General features: G+C 36.1%; 1 protein-coding gene and 2 pseudogenes across 1 annotated transcript in view; 2 read left to right on the forward strand and 1 right to left on the reverse strand.

Annotated features, from left to right (window-relative positions):
• Positions 1–26,931, forward strand: part of DNAH7 (dynein axonemal heavy chain 7) — a 228,158-nt gene that overhangs the window by 28,243 nt on the left and 172,984 nt on the right. Inside the window, exons 9-18 of the mRNA XM_045850123.1 lie at positions 368–440; positions 1,145–1,270; positions 4,606–4,725; positions 11,893–12,076; positions 12,825–13,004; positions 16,587–16,859; positions 18,233–18,360; positions 20,551–20,629; positions 23,503–23,727; positions 26,186–26,332. Coding sequence (XP_045706079.1) covers positions 368–440; positions 1,145–1,270; positions 4,606–4,725; positions 11,893–12,076; positions 12,825–13,004; positions 16,587–16,859; positions 18,233–18,360; positions 20,551–20,629; positions 23,503–23,727; positions 26,186–26,332 — 1,535 coding nt within the window. The remainder of the gene's footprint in view (positions 1–367; positions 441–1,144; positions 1,271–4,605; positions 4,726–11,892; positions 12,077–12,824; positions 13,005–16,586; positions 16,860–18,232; positions 18,361–20,550; positions 20,630–23,502; positions 23,728–26,185; positions 26,333–26,931) is intronic.
• LOC123806216 lies at positions 14,583–15,092 on the forward strand (annotated as a pseudogene).
• On the reverse strand, positions 17,438–17,868 carry LOC123826217 (annotated as a pseudogene).

The following is a 26,931-nucleotide window of genomic DNA, read 5'->3' on the forward strand; positions in this document are numbered from 1 at the left end:
TTAAAAGAGAACAAAGCAATATGTATATTTGTTTTCTGTGAAGGGAAACTTCTACTGCTCTGTTTTATTAACCTTCAATTAAACAATAACTACTTTTCATAGAATAGCTTTAAAGGAAAATGTAATATTAAAAGCTATTATTATTTTCAAATGAAAGAATAGGGATATTGTTAAGAAACAAATACTCCCAAAGACAAAGACATCATGTATTTTTCATAATTATTTTTTGTGTTCATAAATGCACAAGTTATTATTTTTAAAAACAACATAATTTAAACAATTTTAATGGAATTAGTTTTGCAATTAGTTGGAACCATACTGCAATTAATATAAGGTGATTAATCAGAACTTTTCTATTTTCTTTTAGTTGATTTTGTTTTAAAAGATCCCAGAGAAAAAGATGATAAAAAGACAGATGAACTACCACCGCATCGTGCTGAGTAAGCTCTCAGTTTCTCTAAGAACATTAATTATGTGACCATTCTTGTGTATGTGTATATCTTTATAGACTGGAATTATTTTCTCATACATATGTTTATATTTTATGTATTTCAAATATACAACTGGTAGTTCTAACTATCTATATAAGCCCTGATATGTTACTTTACAAATTGATGGATAGTGGGTACGTGGTTATTCAAGTCGTAGGAGCTACAGTATAAATGTCTTTAAATAAGAATGTTAGTGTCTGTGATTTTGTAAGTGACCTTTACACATTAACAGAGGTGAATTTCAAGGGGATTTCCATAGGTAGGATGGACTATATCCTTAAACTGTTTTAAAAATAAAGGGAAAAATTAAATGTTTTGTGTCCCCTTTAAGAAAATCTTTCAAGATGTGTATATGACATACCATGCTTCTGTGTGATCATGATGATTTATTTTTGGACTCAATAGAATCAAGTATTTAGAGAAAGAAATTAATTACCTTATGTAATAAAAATTCAAATCTAATTTCGCATGCATTATTATCCTGAAATTACACTATGCCATAAAGAACATAACTTGTGTTGTTATTACCATGAGGGATATATCATATTTTTAATTAAAATTAAATCACTATTACTCAAAAAGTACATTGACTATAAAAATACTTTCTTTTGATTTTTAAAGAACATAATGGAATATTTTCTCTTCATTTTCAGAATGAAAATTCTTCCAAAACCTTGGAGGAAATCTTTTCTAGCTGCAAGAAGTTATATTAGGGATCACTTGAATGCAATTAACCCTACGATGTTGGCTGTGCTAGATCTGTGGCACAGTACTTTCAAGTGAGTATTTCTGGCTTTCCTGAAAATTTTATTTTTTTAAGAGATGAAAATTATTTTATTTCATCTTAATTACATATTTGTTTTATACTTTTACTGCAAATTTTTAAAATATTGCAAATTTAATGTATTTAAGCATGGTTTTAAATGAGCAATATAGAAGTATATAGAATAAAAAATAAACATCGATTTGATCTTTAATCCAATTTCCCCCTCCCCACCCCACACCCCAATTCCACACACACTTTAAGGTGTAATTACAGTTAAAGGGCTGAGTTATGTATCATGCCTTGTTTTAAATCTCACAGAATGCTAGCTGCTACAATCATTTATATGGTTTAGAAACCTAGACAACATTGCCAATGTGAATGGCAAGAGGCGAGGTTCCTGGGTGGCTGGGACCATGCTTCACCACCGGGGCCCTGTCCTGGCGGGACAATGCAGGGTGCAGAGTGGATGAGCTTCGGAAGCTGTGAAGCTGAACAGTTTGGCCCTGGGCTGAGGACAGTTTGCCTAGCATTTAAGACGCTCCAGCTTCATCCTGTCCCCTTCCTTGAACTGTCACTTCCAGGTTATGGGGGGATGTCCTAGCAATATGCACCCATGGAAATATATTTTTATAAAATATGCAAAAGTAATGCATATATATTATTTTTCCTAAAGAAGGCCTCCCAAGATGCCCCTCAAAACCTGGATGCCCCCTGTTTTATGATGGAGGAGATGGCATCCTGCTCTCCAGAGCGGTCTGTGGGCCTTTGCTCACAGCACCACGTTTGTTTTCTTTCACATCAACTCACAGATGGAACAGCCAGAACACGCTGGGCTGGGGATGAGGCCCTGTTGCTTCGTGTTCACAAAGGGCTAGATTTCGCTGGTTAGAATGTGCTATTATGCTAAGTTTTCAAAGCGTTTTATTTAAAACATTACATTACACTGTTCAATTGTCCAGAATAACACATTACCAAAGGTGCTCCAGTAATGGTTACACCTACTCTGTGCCTAATGTATTATCCATGCCAGGTACTGAATGCATTATAATGTAACAAATGGATTTTAGCTGTGAAAGGAGTATAAATCAATAGATGTGAAATGTGTTTTGCTCACTAACCAGGATTTTACATTGGTCTTTAAGTAAAAAATAAATGTGATGTTCTTTATAGTGTTTACTATCTTTCAGATAACGTAGAACTCAATCACATGGAAATAGGGAAGGAATCTGTAATTAAATTGAGGTGAATAACACAATGATACTAATAGGTAATACATGAGTAAACCACATATATTACAATGATCCACAGCGTTCTTGTCAGAAAAGAGGCTGTTTTGGAAGCTGTTGACTGGAGTAAACACTATGTTTTCTGAAAGTCCCAGTCATTTTTTTTAAAGTTTTTGATACACTGGGGGTTAATTAGGGGTGAGAAATCCCCTACCGCATGGTTTCCTAATAGCCAGGGCTGCTTTCTTTTCAGAGGGAGTGCAATTTGTGTTTCAGGAGCAGTGGATCCTGGAAACTTTGAGCCCTACCTCCTTTCCTGTTTTAGTTGTTCCAGTTTGAAAGCAAAAAATCAGTTTAAACTGTTCATCAGATCCCAATTATTACAATCTCCTTCTATTTCATAGTGTAGTTTCATAATATGACATACTGTGTTGCTGTTGAATTTAGTTACATTAGTTACTATTCATTTTTAAAAATTATATTTATTGGAGGTGACATTGATTAATAAGATTATATAGTTTTCAAGTGTACAGTTCTGTGAAAATCATCTGTATAGTGTATTGCATGTCTCTCACCCAAAAGTAAATCTTCCATCACCATATATTTGACCCCCTTTGCCAGCCCTCCCACCCCCCTTCCCTCTGGTAACCACCATACTGTTGTCCATGTTTATGACTTTTTGTTTATTTGGGTTTTTTTTGTATGTTCACTTGTTTTCAGTTTTAAATTCCACATATGAGTAAAATCATATGGTTCTTGTTTTTTTCCTTTCTGACTTATTTCACTTAGCATGATATTTTCAAGATCCATCCATCTTGCTGCAAATGGCAGTATTTCATCTTTTCTTATGGCTGAGTAGTATTCCATTATATATGTGTACCACAGCTTCTTTATCCAATCATGTTTCCATGTCTTGGCTACTGTGAATAATGCTGCAGTGAATATAGGGGTGCATATATATTCTTGAATAAATGTCAGATTTTTCTGGTAGATACTCAGAAGAGGGATTGCTTGGTCATATGGCAACTCTATTCTTAATTTTTTGAGGAACCTTCATACTGTTTCTATAGTAACTGTACCAGTTTACATTCTTAAATGCAGTGAATGAGGGTTCCTTTTTCTCTACAATCTCTCCCATACTTGTTGTTACTTGTCTTATTGATGATACTCATTCTAACAGGTGTGAGGTGGTATCTTATTGTAGTTTTGATTTGCATTTCTCTAATAGCTAGTGAAGTGATCATCTTTTCATATATACATGTTGGCCATTTGTATGTCTTCTAAGAAGAAGTGTCTGTTCAGGTCCTCTGCCCATTTTTTAATTGAATTGTTTCTTTGTTTGGTGTTGAGTTGTATGATTTCTTTCTATATTTTAGATATTAACCCCTTATCAGAGCTGTTGTTTGCAATTACTTTCCCTCATTTGATTGGTTGCTTTTTTGTTTTGTTGGTGGTATTTTTTGCTGTGCTTATTAGTTTGATACAGTCCCATTCATATTTTTGCCTTTACTTTCCTTGTTGTTGGGGTCAAATGCATAAAAATCCTTTCTGAGACCAAGGTCTATAAGTTTAGTACCTATGTTTTCTTCTATGTAATTTATTGTTTTATGTTTTAGATTCATTTTGAGTTAATTTTTGTATATGGGTTCAAATAGAACCACAAAAGACCCTGAATAGCCAAAGCAATCCTGAGAAAAAAAGAATGAAACTGGAGGTATCACACTCCCTGGTTTCAAATTATACTACAAAGTTACAGTAATCAAAACAGTGTGATATTGGCAGAAAAACAGACACACAGACCAATGGAACAGAATTGAGAGCCCAGAAATAAACCTACATGTATATGGGCAAATAATTTTCTACAAAGGAGCCAAAAACATACAATGGAGAAAAGAAAACTTCTTCAATAAATGGTACTGGGAAAATTAGAAAACCACATGCAAAATTGTATCAATTGTGTTTCAAATTATATCTCATATACTTGAATATTATTTTTTATGAAACACAAATTTTAGTGATAAAACCTAGGAATATAATACTTTTGGAGAAGGAATCAAATAGCAAAATATTAATTACAAAAACACCTCATGCTTAAATCACTGTTCATTTTTATCTCTTGCAGAAAATTACGTTTAGTTGATGTAGAAGAATTTCACAATTGCCAGGAGGCATTAGAGATGTCAAATTTTCAGACCATTGTCATGAGACACCTGGAAACTGCCAAAGAGACTCTACTTAAAATGTAAAGTTCTGACATTTCTTATAGGAAAACAAATTTAAAAATGTGATTGCTTGGGCACTGAATTTTAACTGCTTTTAGAAAATTCTACTTTAACAAGTTTATAATCATCTCTGTATAAGAGTTAAATGTGATATCATTAACTGCTTTGGTCTATAATGTCTATTCAAATATTCTACATAGCATAGATTGTACAGAAACCAAAATGATTCTGGTTAATGGTTACTTTTCTCTTAATGCCTGGTTTCTACCCCAGCTGAGAGTGGGGCTGGATACCATGGAGGAATGATCATCAACCAGTTACTTGAAGACATTTATTTGACATCTACTATTAATGCGTGCAAGTTGCTGGCACACCTTTTTCATTTTGTTCTTAGCTGAAAGATGCAGAAGAGTTTAAAAAATGATTAGGTGGGGAAAATATACTTGTATCTTTAAAGGAGTTTACAGTCTCATTGGAGGTTAGACTTAACAAGTGATAATTTAACATCTTATTGGATTGACTCTTCAAAATGGAATTGCCACATATGACAATTATTGATATGGGTGCCAGATAATATGTCATGAAATAATACAGAAAAACTGTCTCTGTCATGTGCAATAAAGTTATTATAAATGGGACATTAAAACTAGATTAAACAAAAGATAACAAGGCACAAAACTCCAACTTAGTGTCATACTTTCCAAAAGTTACTTAAAAATGTATCTTGATGGTTTAACATGGGATCTTTTCTTTATCTTTTTTCTTCTTCAATAAGGCAGGTTCAAATTTGGCATTAGTTGAAAGAACTTTAGACATCTATTTAATATTACTATTAAGTTAACATAAACAAAGAAAGAAGAGGTGCAGAATGAAAATGAATAATTTCAGAAAAGAAAATGACCTCTTAAAGACAGAATAAGAATAAATCATCTTATACTATAACTTCAGAGTTATACCCCAGAAATACATTACCACTGTAAATTTTACTAAATTGGGTGTCAAAATACAGAGTAGGGGACAAACCTTACTTGGATAATTTGCTGAAAGATGTAGACTGGGGACTGCTGGTCAGGATGGCGGAGTAGGCAGACATGACTCTCCGCTTCTTACAACCACTTCAAATTACTACTAAAACCTAGAACAGCCATCACTCAGAACCATCAGAAATTGAGTAGAATGGAAGTCTGACAACTAAAAAGTCAAGTTCAATACAAGTCTGACAACTATGGAGTTAAAGAAACTACATCCATCCAGGAGGGTCACAGATGCAGAATGGGCTAGTCCCACACTCATGTGTGAATAAAAATTTGGGAGGGATATTTTCGGAGTAGGGAGTCCAAGCCCCACACCAGTCCCTACCCCAGCCCAGGGTTCCAGTGCCAGGAAGATAAGTCCTCATAACTTCTGGTACAAGATCCAGCAGGGCTTGGGTCAGTGGAAGAAACTTCTGGAGCCCCAAGCAGTTCCCCTCCAAGAACCCGGACACAGACTCATCTACTCAGACTCACTCCCTCTGAGCTTCAGCACTGGGGTAGCAGCTTGAAAGGCACAGCAGCATACAGGGAGAAACTGAAGTGTCGGGCATCAAGATGAGCAGTGGCCTTTGTTCCTTTTCTAAACCCTACCCCCACTGAGCCGGTAAGCTGCTGCCATATCTGAGACTCTATAACCTGGCTAACACTGTTTGACCCATCTTAAAGATCTCCAGAAACTCTGCCCCACCCAAATTAAGGGCCACCTGAGCTGCTTTTCAATATGAATGGCTAGTCTTGGGTTCTGCTTCACAACTTCCTAAATCCTATCGAACAAGCAACAGTCGGCTTCAGTGAGTCTCAGGCCTGGCACTAGCACCAGCCAGCTTAGATTCACGGCTTGGCTTCACCTAGGAATCTCCATGCCCAGTACAAGCAGCAGCCATCTCAGATTGCTTTACAGCTCAGGCAGGGTGCCCTGGGAAAAACACCTGGGCAAGGTTAGGTGGGAACTAACCTTGGCCTGTACCGCCCAGGAAATCCCAGGGCCAGTGCACCCAGTGGGCAGCTACAGATCATGTCAGAGTACCATTTCCCCCTGTGACTGCACGGCTGCTCCTTCACAGAGAGCATAGGTTGAGGGTCAATGGTCACAGCCAGCCTTTGCAGCTGACTAGCCTGGGTAAATCCCTCACATTGATCTGCCAACCGCAACTAAGGCTCAACTACAAGAGTAGGGTTTACTCAGCCTGCACAAAGGGCACACCTGGAGTACCCAGCTTGGGTGATAGGGGAGGCTATGCCACTGTATTCTACAGAACATCTACTACATTCAGCCACACTACTAAGACACAGAGTCAAAGCAGCTCTACCTAATACATAGAAACAAACACAGGGAGGCTGCCAAAACAAGGAGACAAACATGGCCCAAATGAAAGAACAGATCAAAACTCCAGAAAAAGAGCTGAATGAAAAGGAGATAAGCAGTCTATCAGATGCAGAGTTTGAAACACTGGTTATAAGGATGTTCTAGGAACTTAGTGAGGACCTCAACAGCATAAAACAGATCCAGTTAGAAAGGAAGGATACACTAGTTGAAATAAAGAACAATTTATAGGGAAACAACAATAGAATGGATGAAGCTGAGAATCAATTCAATGATTTGGAACAATCAATCAGTACAAGAAGAATCTGTACAATCAATCAGTGCAACAAGAAGAAAGAAGAATCTGAAAAAAATGAGTATAGTATAAGCAGCCTCTGGGACAACTTAAAGTATTTGAACATTAATATCATAGGGGGCCCAGAAGGAGAAAAGAAAAAGCAAGAAATTGGAAATCTATTTGCAAAAATAATGAAAGAAAACTTTCCTAATTTGGTGATGGAAATAGACATGAAAGTCCAGGAAGCACAGAGTCCCAAAGAAAATGGATGCAATGAGGCCCACTCCAACACACATCATAATTAAAATCCTGACAGTTAAGAGAGAATATTAAAAGAATCAAGAGAAAAGCAGTTAGTTACTTAGAGTGGAGTTGCTATAAGGCTGTCAGCTGATTTCTGAAAAGAAACTTTGCAGGCTAGAAAGGATTGGCAAGAAATATTCAAAGTCATGAAAAGGAGAGACCTACATCCAAGATTGCTGTATTCAGCAAAGCTTTCATTTAGAATCAAAGGGCAGATAAAGAGCTTCTCAGACAAGGAAAAACTCAAGGAGTTCATCATCACTAAACCATTATTATATGAAATGTTAAAGGGACTTATTTAAGAAATAGAAGATCAAAGCTATGAATGATAAAATGGCAAAAAGTACATTTCTATCAACAGTTGAATCTGAAAAACAAACTAAGCAAACAAGAAGAACAGAGACAGAATCATGGATATGGAGAACGTTTTGATGGGTGCCAAATGAGAGGGGGCTGGGGAAGAATGGGTGGAAAGGTGAGGGGATTAAAATGTACAAATAGGTAATTACAGAATAGCCATGGGGTTGTAAAGTAAGTATAGGAAATGGAGTAGCCAAAGAACTTATATGCGTGACCCATGGATGTGAACAATGGTGTGGGGATTGTCTGAGGGAGGGAAGGGTGCTGAGTGGAGAGGGGCAAAGGGCAAAAAATCAGGACAACTGTAATAGCACAATCAATAAAATATGATTAAAAATAAAGGACAGAAAAGAAAGATGTAGTTTAATTAGCTGTATCTTTTGATGCTTCCTAATGATTCTAATGAAAGAACCCTGTACAATACTTTAGTGAGCCAGATGGGTTTATCATGGTTAAAGGCAGAACATAAGCTCACTACAGTGGAGAAACAATTAGCAAATGATTAGTTATGACATCTACCCCCAAAGCAGATGTCTTCTTTTAGTCCTCAACTTCCACTTCTACTCAGCAGTGGTGGTTTATCACCCCTGCCTTCTGGAAATCTGTTTTTATGTGTCTCTGTGCCTGTTTCTTTTCTTTGTTTCTACCTCCTTTTATTGGTTCTACTTATTCCTACTGTCACTAAGAGTAGGGGCTGTCCAGCTGTTTGCTGTTGTTTCTCTTTATATTCTTGAAAATTTCATGATTTTATCTGTCTCAGCTGTCTTAAGATCCTTATATGTTTTCTGATTTCCAGGCCCTTATTGTTAATTTCATACTGTATATCTTCAGCTGAATGCCATGTTAGCAACTGAATCTCAGCATCTCTGTAATAGTGCTTGTTCTTCCAAACCTGCCACTCTCCCTGTTCTGGACCATACTCCAGATGATCCAGAGTTGAAAACTGTGACTTTTTCTGTCTCTTTTGCTCATTATGTAATCCTTACCACCCACACCCTGCTCCCAGCCATATCCAGTGTATTGCTAAATATTCTTTTTTAAATTAAGAGATAATTAACTTACCATAAAATTTACCACTTTAATGTGTACAATTCAGTGGCTTATAATATACTCACAAGGTTGGGAAGAAAAAAGGGAAGGGTCACTTAGGAACATGTGTAAAGGACATATGGACAAAGCCAAAGGGGGTAGGATTGAGGGTGGGAGGTGGGGATGAGTGGGGTGGGGGGGGGAGTGGTGGGGGGAAAATGGAGACAACTGTACTTGAACAACAATAAAAATACCATTAAAATAAATAAATGCTAAGCATGAAATCATAAAAACATAATATATTTACAAGTTTGTGCAATAATCACCACTAATTCCATCTCCCTCAAAAGAAGCCCTGTAACTGTCAGCAGCCACTCTCCATTCCCCCTTCACAAGCCCCTGACGGCCACAAACGTGTTTTCTGTCCCTGTGCGTTAGCTTCTTCTAGATATTTCATCTGTGTGGAGTGATAAACTATGTAGCCATTTTTGTCTGGCTTCTTACACTAAGTATAATGTTTTCAAGATTTATTCATGTTACAGTATGTGTCAATACTTTAGCCCTTCTCATGGCAATTAATATTTCATTGTACAGTTTATTAGTTCATTAGTTGATGGACATTTGGGTTGTATCTATTTTTTGACTATTATGAATAATGCTGCTGTGAGTATTCATTTTGTGTAAATATATGTTTTCAGTTATCTTGGGTATATACTTAGCAGTGGGATTGCTGGGTTCTATTTAAATTTTTGAGGACCTGCTACACTGTTTTCTAGAAGTTCTGTGAGATTTTACATTCCTACCGACAATGTAGGAGGGTTCCAATTTTTCCACATGCTTGCCAATACTTGTTGCCTATCTTTTTAATTATAGACATCCTAGTGGATTTGAAGGGATATCTCATTGTGGTTTTGATTTGCATTTCCTTAGTAACTGATGAATATATTTTCACGTGCTTATTTTTCATTTGTTTATTTTGGTTGGATAAATGTCTTTCAAATCATTATTCACTTTGTATTGGTTGATCTGTCTTTTTTTTGTTGTTGTTGAGTTGTAAGAGTTCTTTGTATGTTCTGGATACCAGACCCTAATCAGTCATATGATTTGCACACATTTTTCCCATTATGTGGTTTATACTTCCACTTTCCCCATAGTGTCCTTTGAAGTACAAGTATTTTAAATTTTGATTAAGCCTAACATCACTATTTTTATGTTGCTCCTATATCCAGGAATCTTGCTAAATTTGTTTATTAGCTTGACTATCTGTGTGTGTATACTATATTGCTTTCTCTATATAAGACCATGTCATCTGAAAATAGAAATAGTTCTACTTCATTTTCTACCTGCATATTTTTTTCTTTTCCTTGACTAGTTGCTCTGGTTAGAACTTCCAGTGAAGTATTGAAAGGAAGTATCAGGAATGGACATCCTTGTTTGTTCCTGATATTGAGGAAAAAAGCTTTCAGATTCTCACCATTAAGTCAGCTGTGTAGTTGTCTTTGATCAGTGTTGAGGAATTTCTCTTTTTTCTTGCTATTTTGTTTTTATCATGATACAGTATAGATTTTGCCACATGCTTTTTCTAAATCTGTTGAGATGCTAATTAGTTTTTTTCCTTTATTCTATTTATATGGAGTATTACATTGATTAATGTATTGAACCAACCTTGTATTCCTGAGATAAATCCTCCTTGGCCATGGAGTATAATCCTTTTTGTATGGTGTTGGATTTAGTTTGCTTGCCTTTTATTGAAGATTTTTTGTGTCTGCCTTCTTAAGGGGTATTGGCCTGTAGTTTTTCTTCTTGTGATTTTTTTTTGTTTCATTTTGGTATTATGATAGTACTGTCCTCATAAATGAGTTAAGAAGTATTGCTTTCTGGAAGAATTTGTGAAGGACTGGTGTTAATTCTTCTTTAAATGTTTGGTAGAACTCAGTAGTGAAGCCATCTATCTGTTCCTGGGTTCTGGCTCTTTTTCTTTTTTTAATTTTTGAAATTTGTAGATCTAGTCATGTTTTCTATTTCTTCTTAAATCATTTTGGTAGTTGCGTCTTTCTAGGAATTCATTGTCTTATCTCATTTTTGGCATAGAATTGTTCATTATAACCTCTTCTAAACTTTTTTTTTTATTTTTGTAAGGTCAGTATTAATGCCTGCTTTTTCATTTGTAATTTGAAAAATTTGAGTCTTCCCTTTTTCTTGGTCAGTTTAGATAGGTTTGTAAATTTTGCTGATCTTTTCAAAACCAATTTTTGGTTTTGTTGATAGTCTTTATTGTTTTTCTATTCTCTGTTTTGTTTGTTTATGCTCAAATCTCACTGTTCTAACTCAGTCTTTCAGGATTTCACATTAAGGGGGATAAGAAAATAATATACTTGATTTGTTGATTTGTATTTTGTTTTCAAGTCACTGTGAAAAAGATAGAATAACAAAAATGCCCACTGAGTTGAACCAATAAGCTCCCTCTTGGTTCAATCAGTTGTTTACATTTTAGCTTTAAGCTAACAAATCCGTTCTCTGGGGAACATTTGGGAGCCTAAAGAGGAGTACCTTGTAATATGTAATAAAGTTAGTTGTCATTTTTATTCAAAAACTGTATCAATCATAGTTTCAGAAGTTAGATTTACATTTTTCTCACATCACACATCATTTAGCCATTTTCCATTGACTATGATTAAAATTTCTTTTTCTGGGAGAAGTGAAGTATGCTAGCACTTACAGTTCAGAGAGTGGGTAGTGTCACTTAGCACATCCCTCTCTGTGAAGACCACTGGCTGTCCAGAAGTTACCGTTAATGCTCAATGTAAAAGGAAAAATGCATTAAAAGTATTGACTTTTAAAAGTCTTTTGTTCTTTCAAGTTGGTTTCCAGAAGTACAGAATATTTATTACCAAGGTAATAAGAAAAAGCAGTTGCCCACTGGTGAGAGCAGTGCCAAATTGGAATCTTTTTTCAACTGTGCTGCTACGCTTATGACTTTACAGCTCCAGGAGCTCACTCTGGTCTCCATGCAAGACTTCACAGACTTAATCGTACAGCCCCCAGTAAGTATGGTGCAGTTACACCTGTATGCATTTACAATTCATTACTTTCAGTTTTTCCAGTGGGAAAACAGAAAGTGCAAGGTGTGGCAAAAGTAGGTTTACAGTTGCTCATGTGGAAAATAATACAATAATTAATAAATAATAATACAGGAAAAAACTCTGCTTCACGTACTCAAAGTGTAAATCTACTTTTGTCCCACCCTATATCTCTTTAGACCTATTATGCTTATCTGTTAAAAAAAAGTTTATGTCAACTTGCATATTTAGGATATATGAGTAAAATCACATTGCTGAGGATTAGTGGAAATAAATGAAAATTCCCATAATTGGGAAATTGGGGTCATGTTGGCTGGGGAAAAAGGAACTCTTTTCTTTCTAGAAGAAGGTCCTGTTACAGTGTGAGCAGGAACTAGGAAGTTTTTTTTGGCCTGAGAATTTGAAAAGAGCTCCTCTTGGGCTCTTTTTTTACATGATTCTAGAGCCCCACTGCTATGCACACCCTCCTTTTCTTGGAATCTATAAGCCCAGTGGACACTAGATGCCAACATGTCTAGCTGGGAGTCACTCTTTCCCTTTTTAGTAGAGTTCTTTGGCTTAACTTTAGGGCATTAGAGCAAGGGTGAGTTCCTATGTATGCTAATTGAGACCAGCATACTTCTTAGTCTATCACGAGTCATATATACAAGATGGGGCAAAAGTAAGTTTGCAGTTGTTCGTATGGGAAGTAATACAATAATCTTTTTTTCAGGATTCTGTTAGAGCTTTTGAACATCCAGGCTTCATCATGAGGCTGATTCTTGATCATGACGCCATTAAGTTTGAACCTGAGTTCAGTGACTATATAGATATCTTTCTAAATATTTATGATGTCATGATTAAAGCTGTCAGTTTTGTGCCAAGGGTTGAGACAAGATTGTATTCCAAGCTGGTAAGTAACAAGTATATTCTCATTGCTTGAATTTGCATGATACTCACTTCAAATTTCTTCTGAAAGGTGTAGACAGCTGTCCTCTGCTTTGGAGAATTCATATGGCCTAGTAACATTGACTTATCAAGAAGTTTTGTTCCAAAAGAATACTGTTTTCCCATTAGCTTCCCAGATAATATACTTAGTTTCTTAGTCCAGTCTTCCACTGGAATCAACTGAAAACTGTCCGAGGGGAAAGCACAGAAGCAGGGGTCAGGTTTGCAGCAGTCAGTGGGTGTGTGCTAGAGCACTCATACCATGTCATAGGCCTCCACTCTGCTTTTCCAGCTCTGCAACATGGTCCTCCAAATGATTACCCTTCTCCTCTACCTTTTTCCGTAATAGTGTCTTCACACTCTGAAGTCAGAGATTCTACTTCCTTTCTCTCTTTGGCCAAATATTAACAAAGCTATGCCGAACTATGACATGTCAACAGTAGTATTTCAGTCTAGTGTATGAAATGAGCATGTCAGAAAATTCTTTAACTTGGAAGGTTTTTAAGTTTTATAAGTTCAACCTGTAGCTTTCTTTTTCCTTTCATAGTTTGAAAATAGCTTATGAAAATTTTATGCATACAAAAGAGTACAGGATACTAGTGTGTATAGTTTTAAGTAGTGACATTAATTCCTGTGTATCTACAATCTAACTTAAAAAATAGAGTATTACGGATATGTTTAATCCCTCACTGCCCCCCATTGCCTGTATCTGGTTACATTGCTCTCCTTCTAGCAAAAGAATTGCTGTCTTGATTTTTGTAGTTATTATTCTGAAAATTTTTAAAAGATTTTATTTATTTATTTTTAGAGAGAGAAGGGAGGGAGATAGAGAGAGAGAGTGAAACATCAATGTGCGGTTGCTGGGGGTTATGGCCTGCAACCCAGGCATGTACCCTGACTGGGAATCGAACCTGCGACACTTGGGTTCACAGCCCGCGCTCAGTCCACTGAGCTACACCAGCCAGGGCTATTCTGAATTTCTTAAGACAAACTTAGTACATGTTTGTATATCTCTAAACAATTTGGTTGTCTTTCCATGTCTTTGTATAGAAGGTGTCATTTTATAAATAACAATGTCTTACTTTTTACTCATTATGATTGTGTATGTATCTATGTTGAGAATATTATCATCTTTATGTAGCTTCTAATTTTTTAAAGTATTTTATTTTTATATTAAAAAATTCCATTAAATTCTGTTCCGAGTAGGCTTGGTCATTTCTGATTGTCCCTTGTACTTTATCATGTATTCATTACTCTTTTACTTTTCTGGTTGCTGATATGAGTCCTGCTCCTGGTAGCTTTTATCTGTGGGTATTTTCATTTATCATTATGAACTTATCCACATAAGAACTTTATGCAGGAAGTCTTTGAGGCTTTGTATATTTATTCTTTATGTTGCCATAAATAGAAGTCTCTCACGTTTTAAAAGTATCCCTTATCTGTCCCAAGTTTCAGGAAATAAGCTCATGGGTCTCTGAGACCTGAAAGTTGAGAGATTATTTGCTTTTGGGGGACTGCTCCCCGCCGCTGGCTGGCTGTAACCATGCCACAGAGTGAGTCTATTGAGCTACACCAGGATCTCTATGGATATCATTTGGATTACCATGAGAAAAAGAGAAAGAAGAAAGGTCATGGAGAGGCTCATGAATGTTCAAAGAAGGCAAAAAATGGTCTGAAGGCTAAGCTCTACCATAAAAAGCACCATGATGAGCAAATACAAATGAAAAAGATTATTGAGATGCATGAGAAGAGAAACACTAGACAATAGAATGATGAAAACACTCCACAAGGAGCAGTAACTGCATATCTACTGGACAGAGAAGGGCAATCTTGAGCTAACGTATGTTCCACTGTGATTAAACACACACAAAAAGAGGAACCACAAAAATGGGAAGTCCCTATGCCCAGGGAGAAGCAGGTATTAAAAGTTACTGGAACAGGGTCGATAAAGAAGAAAACACGCAAAAGGATGGCCATCGAAGTCTGCTTCGTTGGAGAGGGCTTTACTGGAAAACCACCTAAATAGAAAAGATTTAGAGGGTTCCTTGAGTAAGATAACTGAACATGCTCTTCATGATCCTTGACAGAAACTGAAGAATGGGAGTTATAGCTTTTTCTTTTCAAATCTTTGATGCAATTGAAGGGGGAATTAAAATACACTTTTCCCCATGGAAGGCCAACCTACAAGAAGTTAAGGCACTGTGAGTCTGACCAAGCACATCACCACCTCATCTAATTTATGCTTTGAACATTCAAACTGTCTTGTACAAAATATCATTTCTCTCAACTCTTGGTAGGAACTGACCAGTAGTCATATGAAAAGAATACTTTCTAACATAGTTCTGAAGTACTAGTATCCAGTTCTGTTTAGAAAGATAAACCTATAGCTTTTAAAAATGAGATAGGCTGTTAATAAATTTAAGAAAGCTTCTATAATGAATATTAATGAGGTTCACATTGGCTCCAATAATTTTACATTGCATACAGTACTTAATAGAGATTGCTTTATTCTAAAGTTCTTTTTCAGCAAAGATGACACCAGCATCTACAGAGCCAAGGGCTGAGGTGGTGGTGGTGGTGATGGTGATGGTGGTGGTATTCACTCATGTTCTCATGAAGTATCTGGTAGTTCTAAGCAAAATGGTTTTCTGGAATGCTCACTAGAGAGCAGAGCAGACAAATGCATCTTGGATATCTGACCAAATTACTCAGTTCTCTCAAGGAATCCTTTGGTACCAATTTGAGTGCTGTAGACTATCCACTACCGACAGCAATTTTTGTTTCACTTAAAAATCCCTTCTGGATGACAGGTGGAGCATATATATTTTTAAATGTAACTTGGTTCAAGATGATAAACCGTGTATGCACATTTACTTGTCCTCTTATTTGAAAAAGAGGAGAAAAGCTGTTGAGATTTGTTTGCTTATTTAAAATTGTTTGCTTATTTAAAAACTGACCCGTTCTTGCCCATTATTCTAATGGTGACAGCAGAATGCAAATGTTCAACTAGGGATTTTAGTCTGCTCTAGTTGCTCTTCACAGAATCAAAGATCAGAGGTTAGTGAATGAGTAAACAATCTTTCCTTACCCTAGACACATTATTCCTCAGTGTGAGAGAGTACTATGTTCAAAGAGTGTGATGTGACATGAAGATGGCTAATTTTTTAAAATAGTGTCCAATGCAAGCAGTACCCTATAAAACTAGCACATGCCATTGCTCAAATAAAATGTGGACTTTGCTATTTTTATAGTTTCTTACATTGTGTATATTTTTAAGTGACTGTTCTTTCATCCATATGAAAAACTAAATACAGCTAAGTAGGTAGCCTTAAGGAAAAACAAAAAAGTTACATGAAACCTAGATATTTAAAATACTGCTATGATTGGGCTACATATCTTTCTATAGAGTTTAGAAAATCAAAAAGAACTCATGAATAAAAAATAATGTCAATATGGTAGGACTGGCATTTTGACAAAGATAAATGACACAGTTACCTTAATATAAGGCATTTTAAATTACTAACATTGTCCTTGCCCCTTTGTTTAGGAAACTTCCTCTAAACCAACCACCTTGAGACCGATCATTCTGAATGAAATTGTTGAAGCTCACAAGGAGAAGGTCAAGGAAGTGATCATGAAAGAGAGTGTAGCACCGACTGAGCACCTCAGGCTCTACGACAAGTATGATTTTTTGATCACCAGAAAAGCTGAGCGAGATGTTGACGCTTTCCTTGCAGAAAACCATCATTATGAGAAGATAATACAAGAAATTCGCAAATACCAAAAACTCATTGAGGAAATACAGTACACATCTAGAAAGGTAAATGACCCATTTTGTACAACTCTTCCCTGTACCGAATAATCTTTCCCCAGGTCTATCAGGATGTAGTTTTAGACCATATAGTGAAAGATTTAGAATGTTACTATACCAAGGAAAAATATTTATTGAGCCTTTCCATTTGCCAAGCATTGTGGTAAGCTCAAGACACACGGAGGTAGGCAAACAGATGTCGTTCTTATTCTAGATTGAAAGTCTACTACAACCCTAACTTTTTAAGTACATGAAGTTGACTCCTCAAAAATTCCAAGAGGTTAATTTGTTTTCTTTAGTTTTTATAAAGCCTTTGGAAAATATGGTAATTTCATTAAAATATGTTTACTTCTATTTAGTAGGAGACTAGTAAATTAAAATTTTCTCCTTTTGTCCTTTGTAATATTTTCTGAACTTTTTACCATGGACATGTGACTTTTTTCTTGTTTGTTTATTTTATTTTCAAGTTGCATACAAAAAATTTATTTGCCTCACATTCATGAAAACCCCAATATTGTAAGTGACAAATAAACCCTCCCTTACCCTTCCCTTAATTAAATACAAAAACAGCTTAAAAAACATGTAATTTAGATTGGTTTAATCTTGAAATGTAATCCAATAAGACTAAAAACAACATTTCAGGTCCTGTACCAAATAGTAAAATACTTGAAGGCTTTCAGGATCCTTTGACTGATTCATATCGATAAGCGAAGCTACTTTTGATGCAGTAACCTCCAGTTATAATTTCAAGCTCCTGCTGGCCAGCCCTTTCAGGGGGAGGCCACAAAGCATCATCTTCTTTCGTACTTTCGCCGTCACCAATAATTCTCTACAGTTCTTCCATTCCACGCCTGTATACATTAAGCCTCTTTTCTGACAGTGATATAATTTTTATAATTACTGTTTTTGACATATCTAAGCTTTCCATCAGCTGAAACTTGAATTCCTTAAACGCATGCCCATACTTGCCCTTGTGCCTTACTTGGCAGCACAGGCAGAAATCCCCGGCCACGGCCATTCCTGTTCCCAGGAGGCCCACTGAAGATACATGTGTTACTTTTGTGTACAGAGAGAATATAACATTTAAATTCCATACTCTCTAGCAACTACTCAATTTTCTAAAGTTTTTGTGCTTATATTCATTGTTGTGCTGAAATAGCATTGGCTTCCAAGATAACAAACACTTCTCAGAGATTCATTTAGAAGATGGTTGTAAAAACCGATGAGTATTTAGACAGCCTGTCTACATCATATTTAAAAAACCCTCAATCTTGTTAGATCACACACACAAAAATTAATGTTACAAGAAAGGCCAAATTGTGGGAATCTTTTATTTGTTTCACGTTTATTAAACTCCTAATATTTGTTACTTAACATTGTAGAATGTCCGTTTAGGAATGTTTGAAATGTGCTGTGAGGAATTAATCAGAGCTTTGGTGAAACGAGCAGACGCTATTTGTGGAAAATTAATAGCTAGAATGTTCAGAGATCATCAAGAAGTAAATGCAAGGTATTTGTGTGATAATGATTATGTTTTTCTTTTTTGGGGGGGGAGGTGATGTGAAACAGAATCAACTGTCCTTCTGCTAAAGAGATAGATTAGAGCAGTGTCATAAATGGCCCAAAAGAAAAGATAATGCCAAGCTTATTTCTGTTTGTATTTAAGCGTTATTTGGTGATCATTAGTATTTTTTTTTCACCAAAATGTGCCTTCCCAATTTTTTGAATTAAGGTGGCATTGAAATGTTTTTCATTTCATTTGCATGAGTGAGGTGGACATTACCTATCTAAGCTCAGGTTTTTACATTTTTGTAATCCATACACAAAGTGGGTTTCAAAGAGGACTCACACCATGGTGTCCTGGGTCCTCGGGGACCCTCGCAGTTGGAGCTTCCTCTTGCTATCGTCAGTCTCCAAGTCCATGGTAACTTTCGTCTTATATAAAAAGTTGTCTGTTAACAAACTTGGAGATGTTTAGGAAAATTGACCTATGTTAAGTAAACTCACAGGATGCTAAAGCAGAACACCTGTTCATTTAAGACAGGAAGTATGACTAGTCTTCCAACAACTGATACTGGTGTTGCTCTGGTATCAGTGCCACGAGGGAAAAACAATCCGAGTTTTTAATCACTAAAAAGAATATTTCTTTTAGACTATAAAGAAACCCGAGGGAAGCTTTATTTCCCTACCATGTGTTAGGAAAAATACTAGGTACTGGGTTCTAAATATAAATATAACTGCTGAAGGAAGTTACAGTGTCAAAGGGGAAATTGAATCCCTACAGTGTCCAGTAAGTACTGTACTGAGCCACAGAAGTAAGAACAGAGAAGGAAACAATTTTCTCTCAGGGTAGGGTTTGGGGGAGACGGGCAAATCAGGGAAGGCTGTGAAGAGGATGTGATGTGTGAATTCATTTTGAAGGAGGAGTGGGAGTCTGCCAGGTGAACAGTGTGGGTGGAATCATTCCAGGTAGAGAAGGTGCTGTACAGGAGGGAGTAAGGTATGAAAAAGGCATGGTGTATTCCAACACCTAGGAGTGGTTTGTGTTCCTTTCACAGACACTGTGAGGGATTCGAGTTGAGAGGTAAGCCACCAGGTGAAAGAGGACTTGGCTTTGGGTCACTTATCTAGGAACCAGAATCATACATTCAGCTTAAAACACCTTTTCCTCTAAAAGTACCTGGAAATATAGTGAACATACCTTTTCTATGTAGCTTCATGCTGAGTGAAATATATATTTTAATTTCACAGATATTTTCACTGCTTCTTAACTGCCCTCTGAGCTCAAGCCACTTCTATTTTATCCTTTTTCTCTTAATTATACCTCTCATCAGACTTGCTGGATGTACAGAGGACATAGTGGGACTATTATAGGAACCTTAAATATGATATGTCTCAGCTCTCCTCTCCATGAACCCATTTTTACCTGTCTCCCCACGTGCGCAGAGCCAGTCTGTTACACCGCTCAGAGTTCTCTCTGCCTATGAGCTCAGCCCTAGTGCTTTTCATCCCTCTGGAGTGGAACCCCCCAACCATCTCTCTGTGTTGAATCTCTCCTTCACTGTGATTCTACCTCTGAAATTTATGAACAAGTTCAAAACCCTCTTCCAACCCCCTGCTTTAAATCAACATCATCACTGTGCTATTCCACTCTCCTTCACATCACATCTGATCTTCTTGAAGAAATTTCTGTACATTTTGTCTGGGTTCCTTAGAACCCTCCACCCTATTCTTTAGCCTCACAGTAAGTTCATTATTTATACTGACCACAACCCAAATCAGTGGGAAATATTTGCATATTACCAAAATTTCCTGAGCATATAGGCCCAGTTTTACCATTCCCTCCAAGTAAAGTAAATCACTCCCTTCCTCTGTACCACTTTTTCTCATGCCATCACGACTAAATCTCTGCTCGGACACTCCAGGCTGGAAATGACTGTTCATGGTTCTGTCTTCAGCTTGGATCTTAAACTTCTTAAGGACCATTTTATATTACCTTTTATCCATTTCTGTATCACTTAATACTGTAGTTGAGCATATAGTAGGTATTAAGTGAACACAAGTTTGCTTTAAATTCATTAGATGTTATATAGGTAAGATAATCTTACTTTATTTTTCACATAATGGGACATTCAGTAGTATACAGTAACATATTTAGAGATGAAATTAACGATATGAGTACCTTTGTCTGTTGTTTCAGTTTATGTGAAGAATTTGAAAAGATAGCTGAGAAAGCTCTCAGCACTCCTCCAAATACAGCAGAGCTAATGGAAGTAAAGGTACTGTCTATAAAGTCTTTATCATTGTATATGTATAAGTTAATTTTTTCCTTTCTTCTGCAGCTTTTATAATTATTGATATGATAATACAGTAACAAATCCTTCCAAAAGTTAAAACAAAGACTTGAGATAATATTTTTATTCTTAGTTTTTGAGTCTGCAGTTTGGCATCTTAGTCTGGACACTTCCGGATGGTTCTTCTGGTCACACTTGGGTCACTCGCTGAGCTGGGTCAGCTAGTTCTCAGCTGGGTTGGCCAGTATAACTGTATTTAGCAACTTGACTGTTTCTCTTGTCTCAAACTCCAGCAGGCTCACCTGGGTGTGTTCATGACACGGTAGAGGCTCCAAAACGATCTCAATTTTACAAAGGCTTTTCAAGTTTATCCTTGTGTCACATTAGCTAACATCCCCTTGACCAAAGCAAGTCACATGGCCACAGGATGAGAAGCCATGTGAGAAGCTGGGTGAGAAGTCACTGCAGGGCATAGATACTGGGAGGGGTGAAGTGATAAAGCTATCAATACTATCATCTACCAGGAGATTACTGAGAGCACTGTTAATAATCATTACCGTGCCAAAAGCATAAACCAGACTCTCTTGGACAACTTGAGATAAGTGACCATCTTTTATTTTTTTAATCAACATATATTTAATCCTTAACTAATATTTTTGTTTCCTATGTGCTATCTTTTGTAATACATTAAAGATTTTTGTTGTACTTTGCTGAAACATGTTTTGAGCATGGGATTTATGGTACTGAAAATAGTGCATGTCTCATTGTTCATGCTACTTCTATGCTTGAAGACTTAAGTAATGGCTAGTAAAATAATATAAAGCAACTAGTTAATCACCATTTAATTTTATTCCTTTTTCATTGTTATAACATTAAGCTTTTACAGGATCTTAAAAAAAAGAACCCTTTGTAGCATTCCCAGGATGCAAAATAGAGCTCTTTTATTTTTAGATTTTAAAATATTTAAGCAAACCCAGCAAAACATGTAGAAATTATTAAAACCTTTATATAGGCAGAAAATTGCAAAAGGAGTTCAAATGACAATGAACATTTTAAATTATTCACTTAAAGGTTTGTTAAAATCATTAGAACCAACTCTTACATGTCAGCCTCTAACTAAAAGAGTTCTATTTTTAAAAAAGTTTTTGTATAAGACTAAGGCTCTTCATGTGTGAATTTGTGTGTGTGTGAAATATGCACTAGCCTCTATATGTTGTCTTTCAGAATATTTGTATATTGTTTATTTGTTGTAAGACATCAAGTGATACTTTCTTTGATTGTGGGTGATTATAAAATAGCTGGAAAGTTGCATAACTGTACATTCTTTTGGAAAAATGAATATTGACTATAAAGAGTGTCATTTACTTACCATCTTAGTCATCACTGGTAATATTTAGGAATTTGGAGTTTTTTCTTGTGTTTTCTATTGTTCATAGCAACCTTTAACAGAATTAGCAAGTGGGATTCATTAACTGGTATTTAAAAGATTTCTGTACCTTAAAAAGATTACTGTTGCAAAAGCAAAATATCTCCTCAATTTATTCAATACAAAAATCAGTCATTGATGATCAGAAAAGAGAAATAAAAACCCTGTTGTTTATTATATAGAAAGCTGATTAACCAAACTTCAAAAATACTATATTTTCAGGTAGACATTTTGTTACTTGTGGAAACCACCATGATTTGCTTCTTTTCTCTTTGGAATTGCAGCATAAAAACATTTAGTCTAATTTAGATGACATATTAATGAAAGATTTCTAGGCAGTATTACTTGTTTTTTCCTTTTTAATTGTAAAAGGAAACATTTAAACAATACAGGATTATACAAAATGAAATGTAAAAGTTCTTTTTTCCTAATTCCTTTCTTTAAGGTAATGATTCTTTATAGTTTAGTGTGAATTCTGCTCTTTCTGAACATATACATAATGTTACATATATATTAGGGAGAGAGAATGAAGAGAGAGAGCCAGAAAGGTGGAAATGAAAGATTAAAAAGATCTTCAAAAACATCAAAAAAGCAGAAGCACTGACTTCACAGACAGAGAGGTGGGGTATAGGGTAGGGCAGGTGAACATAGGTAGTTACAAGTAACGGCCAGTTTTCTCATTTTTCAGTGAGGTAGCGCGTTTTCTTCAGCATTTACATTATTAATAATTGCAAAGATTATAATTGCAATTTTGATTGGAATTTCATTGATTTTATAGACTGGAAGAAAATTTACATCTTTACATTACATCTTAACATGTTTCTATATTCAGAATTTTTAAAATGCCCTTTAATAAAGTATTACAGTTTCCCTCATCTAGATCTGGCATGCGTTTTGTTAAATTTGCCCACGGTTATTTTTTAGGTTTATAACCGAGGAAAGTGTTGCAGCACTGTTGTCTGTTGCAAGTTGGCAATTTTACATTTGTTTTGGCAGTCATGTGGCTGATGTGTCCCTCAGCTGGACCACAACCTCTCTGAGGTCCATGCAGCTCTGTGTGTTTTCACACTGAATTGCCAGCACCGGACATAGTGTCAGACTCGTAATAGGTACCCAGAAATGCTATCCTGAAAGAGCAAATACCACTCAGATAGCACGTGCTTCATATTTCCCAGAAACCCACAGCTTTCTTCCTGGCTTCCCATAGCTTTTCGTGTGGTGTTTAGGGTTTTCTTTCTGCCCCTGCCTGCTATTTTAGCAGAGGTGTTTGGGATCAAGGAGACTAAACTGTACTGCATTCCCTTATCTTGAACCAAAAGTCTGTATAGTACTTCTAAGAAGTCTGTACATATTTATGCAGTGTATTCCTTCAGGCTATTTTTGACGTGAGCTGTTCGTTAAAATGCCATCTGTAATTTTTGTTTCCCCTCAGGCTTATATCCAGAAAGTGGAGACAACTGATATGGTTGAACTGGGACAGAGACTGGTAGATTCTAAAAACTGCCTCGCTTTCCTTATCGAATGTGCCAACTTTTCTCCGGCAGATATTAGGCTGAATAATAATGTTTTCCAGTGGTATGGAAGAATGGAAGACGTCTTTGACGAACATAAGAAAATCATTAAAGAGAAGACAGAACAGTATCAAGAAGGTCTTAAGGTTGGCATCATAGATATTTTAAATTATTTTCCTTTTCTGGACATGTTTAAATTTTAACTCCTTAGGTAACTTCCACCATTTCACAGGTCAGACATGTTAGCTCTCTTATACTATAAATCGTAGTAGAAGGTAGTGCACATACTGGGTTGATGTGGTGCTGTTTCTCGATTTTTCTCAAGGGAGAGAACATCCACATTGCCCACATATGACTCTTCATAAAAATAATATTTACCTTACATAATTCATAGTGAGTGCTCTTTTGAGTTGTTTTTTAATCACTTTATGTCAAAGCTTCATTAATAAAATGTACCTTCTCATAATTGCTCAAACTCACCTAAGTACTGTGCCTAGAATCATTATTCTTAACATTTAATTTTCTCTCACCTTTTTTTAAAGGCTTAAAATATATTTTAATAAGTTGATGCTGCATGACTGCTCCATTTTTTTTGTCCTGCATGTAAGATGGTTCTCCCTGTCCACCTGTCCAGCTTCATCTCCTCACTCTTCCCACTTCTTGCCCTTGACTTTTCAGCAACCCTGGGCAACCTTTATGTCCCTGCTCTCCCACACTCTCATAGCTTGCACATTCTTCCCATTTGCTCTGGAACATACCTGTGCACCCACATGCTGATGCTTGTCTGTCCAGCACCCTCATTTGACTTTCTGGGCAGCCCTCTTATCCAGACCTAAGTGCTGCTTCTCCTCTGCTGCTGGTGCATTTTCAGCACATCTGAGATTACCTGATGATCTGATTATTGTGTTTGCATTTTCAGGTCTGTCTCTCCACTAGACGATTAGCTCCTTGATGGCAGGCCCATTTGGTTTTGATCTTTTCTCCATTTCTAGAGCATGGCCAGTGCAGTACGTGCCAGGAACACTGTGAGCACTGCACGTCTATGGTCTGAATAAGTGACTTAGGTTTTTGGTCTCCTTTTGCAAATGAAAAGACAAGGGATCCCAAAGTGAAGAGGCCGGTTCCAAGTCAGCCAGCAGGGACGTCCTTCGATAGCAAACCTAGTACCTTTCTGCCACACTGTAGCAAGTACAGTTAATGGGCAGAATGTGCTGTTTGGAGAATGATTCACGGACTTGCACAAACAAACAAACAAAAACACTTCATTTTAAACTGTAGTCTATATTTTTGTTTTACATTTAGTCTATTTCAGAATTTTTAAAAGCTTTTAGAAAATATCAGGAATGATAAACATTAAATGCTTAAGTTATAATATAACCTTGGAAAATGCTAGGTGGCTCAGAATTATCTACACTTGCTTGTAAAATATACTATTTTACAAAACATAATGCTGACAAAATTTGTTCTCTCATTTTCATTCCCTTGCTGGTCCAGAGTGATAAATTTGCCAGGAAACTAAAGAAAATAGGACAGAAATCAATCTAGACAATCTATAAAATATAAAACCTATTTTTGAATCACCTAAAGTTGACTTTTACATATTTTGTTAAGAGCTATTTTTTAGATGTATTTAATTTGGAATGTCATACCAATAATAATTTTGTAATAAGCCTTTCTCATTAAAACACACACACACACACACACACACACACACACACACACACACACCTGGTTTATATTGGAAAGCTGTAGTTTTTAGGCTTTTATTTACCTTACACATTTCTTGTGAGGAGAGCCCATGGTACAAAAAATAACCTTGGAATTCTTTGTTTTAGCATTGCTTATTAAAGACATATTTGAGTATCAGAACACAATTAAAATTTTTTTCCAGTTGTTTGTAAAAATGCCTCAAATATCCTTATAGCCCTTAAAAAATTGGAGTTTTCTTTTGGCCCCATACTTGATGATTATGAGATTTTTCAAATGCTTATAAAGCATTTGTTAGAATGAATTCTGTAGCACACTAAACACTGTCTAACATATTCTCAGTCATTCTGTCAGTTAGAATTTCTCCCATCAATAGCACAAGATTGGATGTCTCTACTTTGTGAATCATAGGAATTTTAATCATTAGTTTTAAGTCCGACTCTTAAAAATTCTGTATATTTTAGATCCCAGTTATCCTTCAGATTATCCCTTTTTTAATATTTTGCCCATATCAGAATATATTAATAATAATTCTGATAGTCCTTACAAATATTTATTTATTTATTTATTTTCATGTAAAAAATAAAATTTCTGTATTGTTTTCTCCCCAGTAGAAATTCTTTATTTTATTTTATTTTAAAAAAATTTTATTATATTTTTCCCATTATCATTTATCGCCCTTATCCCCTCTGCCACCTCCACCCACTCCCATCCCTCTCCCCTCAGTCACCACACTATTGTCCCTGTCCCCTGTCCGTGGGTCCTTTCTCTGTTGTGCTCATCCCTCCACCCTCCAACCCCACCCCCCAGGGCTGACAAATATGTAAATTTGCTCTTGATGCCTAGGGGATTTAACCTTTAAATGTGTAACAACAACTACTGTTTTTCTTACATTAGTTACGGTGTGAGCGGTTTGTGGAGGAGTTAGAGAGTTATGCTAAGCAGTCAGAAGAGTTTTACTCATTTGGAGATCTTCAGGATGTCCAGCGATACCTGAAAAAGGCTCAAATACTGAATGGAAAGTTGGACGTAGCAGCAGAAAAGGTATTGTTTAAAAATTCCTGGGAGGATAAATTAGTTCAAAAGAAAGAGTATTGAGTTTGCATTGCATAGTCACCTTTAAGACATAGATTCAGATAAAAGAAGTTTAACTATATTTAATTAGAGAATAATATAAATGGCACAGGTAGATTTTACAGACCGGCTTCAAGGAGTGGCAGCACTGTTTCTGCTGCTGGGGTTCACATTTCAGGGGCCGTCACCTTTTATTTGAAGGAATGAAGTTTATCTCCATCTGCTTCTTAACTTTTATTTTGTGCTATTTAAACATATGTGTTATGGGATGGCACCTGGTTACTGTTTAGTTTTCTCATCTTCATAGAAACCAGCTTAAATTTGGTAGCTGTGTTTTTAAATTTGGTCATTAATCATCAAACAAAATAGTTCCCAGTATTGCCACTTCAGAAATCAGCTTTCTTGTTAAGAAGAAAAAAGGGGAGAGAGGGGGGAAAGCCATATTCTTGGTTATGTAAGATTTTTTACATTTTTTAAAAGAATTTATTTATTTATTTTTAGAGAGGGAAGGGAGGGAGAAAGAAAGAGAGAGAGAAACATCAATGTGTGGTTGCTGGGGGCTGTGGCCT

Source organism: Phyllostomus hastatus, unplaced genomic scaffold (genome assembly GCF_019186645.2).
Source record: "Phyllostomus hastatus isolate PE091 unplaced genomic scaffold, TTU_PhHast_1.1 phas_contig_1, whole genome shotgun sequence".
NCBI classification, from domain to species: domain Eukaryota; kingdom Metazoa; phylum Chordata; class Mammalia; order Chiroptera; family Phyllostomidae; genus Phyllostomus; species Phyllostomus hastatus.